The 8069-nt window shown below is 39.2% G+C and overlaps 1 protein-coding gene across 3 annotated transcripts in view; it reads right to left on the minus strand.

Moving 5' to 3' along the window:
• LOC117952226 (teneurin-3-like) overlaps positions 1 to 8069 on the minus strand; it is a 242888-nt gene that overhangs the window by 92789 nt on the left and 142030 nt on the right. For all 3 annotated transcript variants that reach the window (XM_034884389.1, XM_034884382.1, XM_034884373.1), the window contains 5 exons: positions 4704 to 4787; positions 4090 to 4214; positions 705 to 1031; positions 515 to 534; positions 145 to 164 (listed from right to left, as the gene is read on the minus strand). In XM_034884389.1, the coding sequence (XP_034740280.1) occupies positions 145 to 164; positions 515 to 534; positions 705 to 1031; positions 4090 to 4214; positions 4704 to 4787 (576 nt within the window). The remainder of the gene's footprint in view (positions 1 to 144; positions 165 to 514; positions 535 to 704; positions 1032 to 4089; positions 4215 to 4703; positions 4788 to 8069) is intronic.

Here is an 8069-nt window from a genome sequence, read left to right on the forward strand (position 1 = left end):
AGAGAGAGAGAGAGAGAGAAACAGAGAAACAGAGAGAGAGAGCCAGAGAGAGAGAGAGAGAGAGAGAGAGAGAGAGAGTGACAGAGAGAGAGCAGTGGTTTAAGTGTGCAATCTAGGTATATCATAAGAAATACACAGAAATACATGTACACAACTCCGGCCCTCTGTGGTTGCCGTAGTTACAGCCAGTCAGTCCAATTAACACATTCTAACATCCAATTTCCGTGCTGCCTCCCTTTTACCCTCTCTCTCTCTCCTTCTATCACCATTGCTGGCTCTCTGTTATACCTACCTTGTAATTTCCTACACACAAGCGCGCAAACACACACGTGTTTGTAATTATTTAGATCCCTAAAAGCTACAAGCTAAAGGATTCTCCCAAAAATGGGAGAATTCACCTGTTACCTGTAAAGAACGTTCAACTGATTATAAAAAACAAAAGTGTCTGTCCAGCCATTTGGTGCTACGTTTTCGTTGAAAGAAATAGTATAGCCTCGGCAATTTTGATAATTACAGAATCCCATACCCACAATGCTTTGCACGGTTTGGTATTAAAAAAAAGATGTAGTTTTTATTTTAATTCCTGTAATGACAACCTGGTATCATGCAGGTTTAACCATAATGAAGTAATGCTATATGGAGTGTGTCTACTGTAGAAGTGCACTTTTACACACACACACACACACACACACACACACACACACACATAGCGTTTCACACCAATCAACAAGAGGTCCAGCATTGGCTCTGTCACAGTCATGGGGCTTTGCCTCACCGATGACAATGGTGTTGTAAATAACTTGCTCTGTGTTGCGTCCGTCGTTGTAAAATGCCATATGCCAGATTCCTGTGTCCAGGTACTGGATGAAGCCAGCCTCGTGCAGGTTCACCGAGCGCGCGTGTCGAGCTCGTGCTGCAGACTCCTCTTCCTGTGCACCAGCTGGACGTACATGTCCTGCATCCGTGTCACTGAGCGCTCGTTTGTCTTTGGAAATGAGACGACTTCCGTCCAATAGCTCCACAAAGTCGTACTGCAAGACAAAAATACACAAGTACAAGACTGTTTAGCATAACTGTAACAAACTATAACTCACCTGAAGGTTTAGAGTTGAGAATCATATGTTACAGTTTTGTTCCCTAGCCATTGGCAAGGCCTAAGGATAGCAACAGTTTGTCAAGCCTAACAACTAGCCAGGTTTCATTAAGTTTGTTGTGATTATTTATGGCCTGCAGAGGAAAGGGGATTGGAACCCTCTAACTTCAGGAGGCTTGATATTTATGGTATTTACAGTTTAATTCTTGATGATGTAGATTGAACCTTATAGTTATTATATGTAATTATTTTCTTAAAAATTGAAAATAAATGAATACAAAAGTAATCCCTGTTTATCATCCCTTATAACCCACCAGCAGTCATTTAAAACCAGCGTCTCATTTCCACACAGACCTTGTACTGACACATCTCCTTTAGAACATACAGAGAAAAGAGCGTTCAACTTCTCTGACTACTGCTTTGTTCAGCGCTACCTCTCTTAAATCCCTCTCCAGTTCCTATCCTCCCAACATATTCTAGCTTGAAAGGGTCTGTGCTCAAAATACTGAAAAACATCCAGCTGGGGTTGCCTCCACACGGCTCTCACAGACTTTTTACTTTTTTTTTTACTTTTCCGACGTTTCATCAAAGCATCATGCACTCACACGCACTAGCATGCAGGCGGCTATCCAAACAAAGAGCAGAGAAGCTGCGATCCCGGCACACGCGGACAGAGTGGAGGACGCCACATTGTGTCTTCACAGAGCAAATATCCGTATGCTGGTACATTAATGTTCAGAATGTTGAAACCTTGAAGTTAGCTAATTAATTTTCAATTGTTAATTGAGTCCATTTACTTGTTGACAGTTTATTTCTGTTTAAATAACAGTTGAATCTTCGAATCACAAACACAGATGGACACAGATACATTTACAGTAGCATTGCATGTGGTTACAAGCTCATTAACATATTCATATAAGCTCCTATGCCCAGGAAACGCTTTACTTTTTCTCAACAAAAACTGATGTTACAAAAGGGTGACGAGACTAAAAGAACCCACTACTAAAGAAAAAATAATAACCTATGAATAATGGTTATGACAAGGACACACATGCAGGCACACATCCCATTGTCTATTATCTAAAGTGCTAACATTGAGCTGTGATAGGGATGGCATTGTATGAAGCTGTCTTTTACAGATAAGTGGATTAGTCTTTAGAGAGGAGACATGATTCATTACACAGAGATGTGAGTGTAGTCAAAGGGTAGTTTAGATTTTTAAGAAGCTTATCTGCGTCAGTATTAACCAAGAATCCATAGAGCACTTGACCTAGACACATTTGCAAAGTTGCTAAAGGGATTTGGGTTAAGACATTTTGTGAGGCAAAATGTCTTTCTGGTATTTGTAAAAGTTGAAAGGCCAGAAGGTTTACACTCAAACACTTTGCCAGACATCTCAAACAGTGTTGGCCACTGATCTGATTCCCCCAGAAGATTTCCTTCTGGGCACACAGACAAAAGCCCCGCTCTAGCTTCTGCTGAGGTGTGTGTTGGTTAAATCACGTTTTCAACACAGGCTTTTCATTGAGAACTCAGGTGCTACCCGAGCTCCTGTCAACCACTGTGCACAATTATTTTGCCATATCATATTGTTATTTACCACACATCTTATCTTCATGTGATGACTAGGGTTGGGTATTGTTTGGATTTTTACAATTCATATGGCAAACTGGTACTTTTAAAATTATCCATATTCCTGAACCCATTCTTGAAAAACTTTGCAGAAAGAAAGGCTCTTTTATAGAGTTTTTTTAAATTGAAAATTATTTAAATTTAACAATATATTAATGTTTTAAAGTACTTAGATATAAAGTATAACAGATAAACCTAAGCCACCTAAAACACAACTACAATAATTTAACAATGAAAGTTACACAACTAAAAAGTAACAACACAATAATTGTTGAGCTGATATGGGAGTTTTTCCTCGAATGCTCACATGGTTGGTGGGGCTTAGTGATAAGCCCCTTTGATATGGAATACATAACATTGCTGGCTTCATCTGTCTGTTAAAGGTATGCTATTTTGTTACTGGTTAATACAATAGGGCAGCAGACGTTTTTTTTGCCATGTAAGTCTATTATAGAAAAAGTCTTTTTAGGACAGAGTGCATTACGTGACGGGCCGGAAGTTTCAATTACACAGTTTGGTCACTATGTTCAATTTGCTCCAAAGCCCAGAGCACTTCCTGGGAGCCTGGTTGGGACTCATGTTTAAATATAATTTGCTCCCATGTAAAGCATTTTGCTGCATATTAATTTATTCATCTGTGGAAATTCAGAGTAAAAGTATGCTGGTCAGAATATTACTATGGCAGTACAAGTTTTTTTAGGCTCTCCTTAACAACTCAGAAATTCAATGTTCCAAGGATTATTCAACTGTTTTTTTGTTTTGTTTTGCATTTAAGTTAACTGAGATGTTTAACACATAGAGAACTAAAGAAATTGACTATGTGACGCCGTTGCTTTCTCCAGAGACCAGTGAAGGATATAAGAAGCACATTTCCAGTGATGCAGAGTGTTACTGTGCAGCCTCCAACTGACCTCGAAGACGTATAAATAGAGTCTTTAAACGCTTCAGATATAAAAGTTATTTGCAAAGTGGCACCAAAATTAATGGCGGTCAATGGGATGCTAACGGCGGGTGATGGCTTGTTAGCATCAAAATGGCTCCATAGGAGGTATGCTTTGTAGACGCTCGCTTACCCCCTTGGTTTAACCAGGTGGTGCTGCCATTCAAATAAGACGCTACCGCTTAAAGAGTGTTACTGGGTCTTACCTGGTAAAATGCTTGTGGCAAAATTAACCCAGCGCTTATTCTGACATGAGACCAACATGTTTGATAAAAATCAAAGATGTAGTAAAGTAAAAGGGTGAGTGTCTGAAAGGGTCTTTATGCCTGATAAAAGTTTAGTCTCTATTCATTCCCATGTCATTGTATTGTGCGTGTGTGTGTGTGTATATGTGTGTGTGTGTGTGTGTGTGGGTGCAACCAACCTGTGTGTGTGAGGGCGGTAGGCCTTTGCGTCCATAAACCCCAACAAGAGCATCTTTCTGGACGGAGATGTTGAATTTTAAAAACTGTGGTTGGTCAATATATAGCTGGGATCTCCAAAACACACCTTGGATAAAAAACGTGAAAAAATAAATGTTTTTACCATCCAAATCAACATGTTCACACAACAACACACAATACAAACGAGGAATCCAACAGCTAAGAACTAAAAGACAAAAAAAGCACTGGTCATTGCTGTTGTCTGGACAGAAAATAGACGGGACAAAATGTTGCATTTACTGGTTAACTGGTAAACCTAGTGGTGAATCCAAAGTCTGTTTTTTTTTCAGCAAGCTACTGGTGAAAGAAGTAATTATTGTTAAAAGTTATTGTTATAACAATTTTTATAATGTTAAATGTAAAATCCCCCCTTTTTTGTGCTGATCAAGAAATGTATCCAAGTTTAAAATCCCAGTTTAAAACATGGCAACCGTATTTTCAATTTCATCAATGACAAGCTAATGCCTTTAAAAAGTTAGCATTGAGCCCTGAGTTTCAACAAAAACTGAAAATTGTTATTAATATTGTGTGTGTGTGTGTGTTTGTGTTTACTCACCTGGTGGGACATCTTGTATGGCTCGTCTCCCCACATCCACCTCTCCTGTGTCTATGGTGTTGTTCTCTAAAAGAAACATTTTACCTGCAGAGAGAGAAAAAAACAGATCAAACAGAATTCCGGAAAATGTAAATACTTCTGTATTCTTTTCATCCATATACTAGTATTTATGCAATGGTCGGAGTATAACTTAAACCAAATGATGTATTGACAGTAGTAATCGTTTTAGCTCTGCACGGTTCTGGAATCTGCAGATTAAATATTGATCTTGAATGCAGACAGATTTTTCTTCTCTTCAATATTCAATTTATTAAAATCTTGAAAACATTAATTATATACTGTATATATTACTAGAACACAGGACCTGATCACCCAGTTTTAACATAGGGTAATTTCAGTTTTTAAATGTAATAACGAAACAATTCTAAATAAGTTGAACTTAAATCTGGGCCTAACGTTAAAACAAATGTTTTTGAGTTATTCCCAATGAAACAACTAAAGTGATGCAACAAGATTGATGAAATTCACAAATGGGCACCTGCTTTCATTTATAACATTGTTTTACCTGTTAGGTTATAAGTCAGAAATGGGTCAGTTTATATGTAATACCCTGGGAATTGTGTGGACACACTGCCTTGAAACGATTGAAATCATGCGGGTGTGTAATCCTTGGGAAGGCTTGCTTCGGCCCAGTCACCCATGGGTTTGTATGGGTTTCAATTTCAAGTTAGGGTAAAGTTCTGGTCAAGGTAAAGTAGAACAATCACTCAGAGTGATCTCAGTTTGTTTGTTGGTTTGTTTGCGGCATTCGTCTATTGGAATAATCAGAGAAATGATTTCCGGACTGGAAACACATTAACATTGAGAGGTAGTATAAGCCCTGGCTGAGGACTGCACTCTCGGAGTGCCCTTCTGTTTCTTTAGTTTCTATCCAGTGTGTGTACTAGGGAACTGGAATGGTTCCACCCCTGTTCAAAGTTTGTTATTCATAGGTCATTCCTGATCATAACATTACACTTAAACAGCTTAACTTATGACATCTGGGCAGTAAACCAACACTGACTCAGACGCGTGTGTGTGTGTTTGTGACAGTCTAGACATTAAGCGCATTTGTTACACTAATATGAGCTGCAACATATGACACAAATCTTCAAGCCGAGCTCGAAGGCGCCCACATCCATCTTTATTTCTAGCACAACACACTCTGGTCTCTCGCTCTTCTCGCTTAAGTCCACTGCAATGAATGGGCTTGTAATAGAACTCCTGATATACTGATCTTCGATCTTTCTCTCTCATGCACACACACACACACACACACACAGACACACACACACACACACACACACACACACACACACACACACACACACACACACACACACACACACACACCCAAGCATAGTAGTTCATATGACACATGGGAAGTTTTTAATGAACAAAAACTAAAGTTGATAGGTCTGTTAGGCTTGGATATTTAACTGGAAAGAAAAGCATAATTAAAATAAACAGAATACACTGTTAAATAATATCTAGTGTACCACATCACTGTTACAACACAACAAACACAGCACTCAAAGTTTTGTCCTGGACCTCACTTGTGACAGTTGGGTGTCCTGAGTGATGTCAATGAAGCTGGCTTAGTCTGAGGTGTGTGTGTGTGTGTGTGTGTGTGTGTGTGTGTGTGTGTGTGTGTGTCTGTATGTGTGTGTGTGTGCATGCATGCACGTTTTATTTATGATTCTGTGTCTCCACGCCATGCTTTTGTCGTAGACTACGTAAGTGGCCTGAAGTTTATAATGTACGTATGTGTTGGCGTGTACATTGATAACAGTGTCTGTGTATACGTGTGTTTGTGTGTGTGTGTGTGTGTGTGTGTGTAGGGGGGGGTGTTTATAGTTCATATCCAGTTTATTTCTATGTAGTTAGATAGTTACCTATATGGTCATAACTAGTACAGTGCTCAATTATCTGAAAAAAAATGATACCAATAAAACATTATCTGAGAGAAAAAAAATATTTCAATAAAAAGTTTTCATACCAATGGAAAAAAATAATAGTGTTTGAGACTAAAAAAAGTTTAAATATGAATTTGAAATTTGAAATTATTTGTAAGAAAAAAAAGTATTTTTCAAAATACAATATTTCAAATATATATATTTTGCTATAACTGTGAAAAATAATTCTGTAAAAAAAATGTGTTTCTCTCACAACGTTTTTCTTCTCACTCTCACAAGTCTTACTCTCGTCTCAGGATTTTTCCTCTCGCTGTGAAAATTATGTCGGTGGGGCCAAGTTCCTATTGGCCAGTCGGTTGAGCGCCGTCTTGTCTTGGGAGTCCGTCTGAATCATTACACCATTGTCACAGGCATGGACTCGCTGCCTTAGCTAAGCTAACTAGCAGCCAGCCTGTTTCTAAATAAATACCTTATAACTATCTAAACACCTTTTTAACAGTCAAACTGAAAACCTGGCACTGAGCTCCAGGTCCTGCAGCCGCAGACGGACCAACATCAGTTGGGGTCGGCCAGCATATAAACATTGCTAGAAAGTTTCGCTGCCTACCCCAACCTGATCTGATTGGAGCTCCATCAGGACACAAAGTGCCCCACTGCTGGTAGCAGTGGGGCAGCTGGTAGCTGTCTAGCAATGCTAGGGGTGCTAATTTACAAAAACGCTCCTGTGTAGGACTCTATGGAACTATGTGGTCGTATGGTTTGGAGGACTTGTTGGCAACACTGGTTGATTTTACAGAACCCCAACAAAGTTGTCACTCATCTCATTAGGTGGTGGATCTGCTACATGCCTTTGGTAGGGAAGATCTGGATATGAGTCCCATGCGATACATCAAGCAAAGTGTCTCAAGACACAAGCAAGACACTTAACCCCTAGTTGCTCCAGAGGTGTGTGACCTCTGACATATATAGCAATTGCAAGTTGCTTTGGATAAAAGCGTCAGCCAAATGACATGTAATGTAATGTAATCTGGCAATAGCAAAGTGCCTTCTTGCCATGTGACAAGAGTGTGTGAATGAAACATTAAGGTGCTACAGTTAACTAATTTAGTGGCGGGATGCTTCCGCATTGAAAAGCTACGTATAAATGAAAATCCACTTATCTACCAACGTAGATACAATTCGTGGTTACCGATACCTGTGTTGTAGCCATAGCAACTCATGCAGAAAGTTTGATGATGTCTGGACACACACATCCAATCTGATTACTTTCAAATAACAGTGACAGTCGGTGTCTGTGTAAAAGGCATTATTTCAGAAACCAATCCAAAGGCACAACTTACAGTTTTTTTCAGTCGCTAACAAGCGTTTGTCGAACCAGTTGTCACATTTTCAAAACTCTAAACACAATTAG

Source organism: Etheostoma cragini, chromosome 2, assembly GCF_013103735.1.
Source record: "Etheostoma cragini isolate CJK2018 chromosome 2, CSU_Ecrag_1.0, whole genome shotgun sequence".
Classification (NCBI taxonomy): domain Eukaryota; kingdom Metazoa; phylum Chordata; class Actinopteri; order Perciformes; family Percidae; genus Etheostoma; species Etheostoma cragini.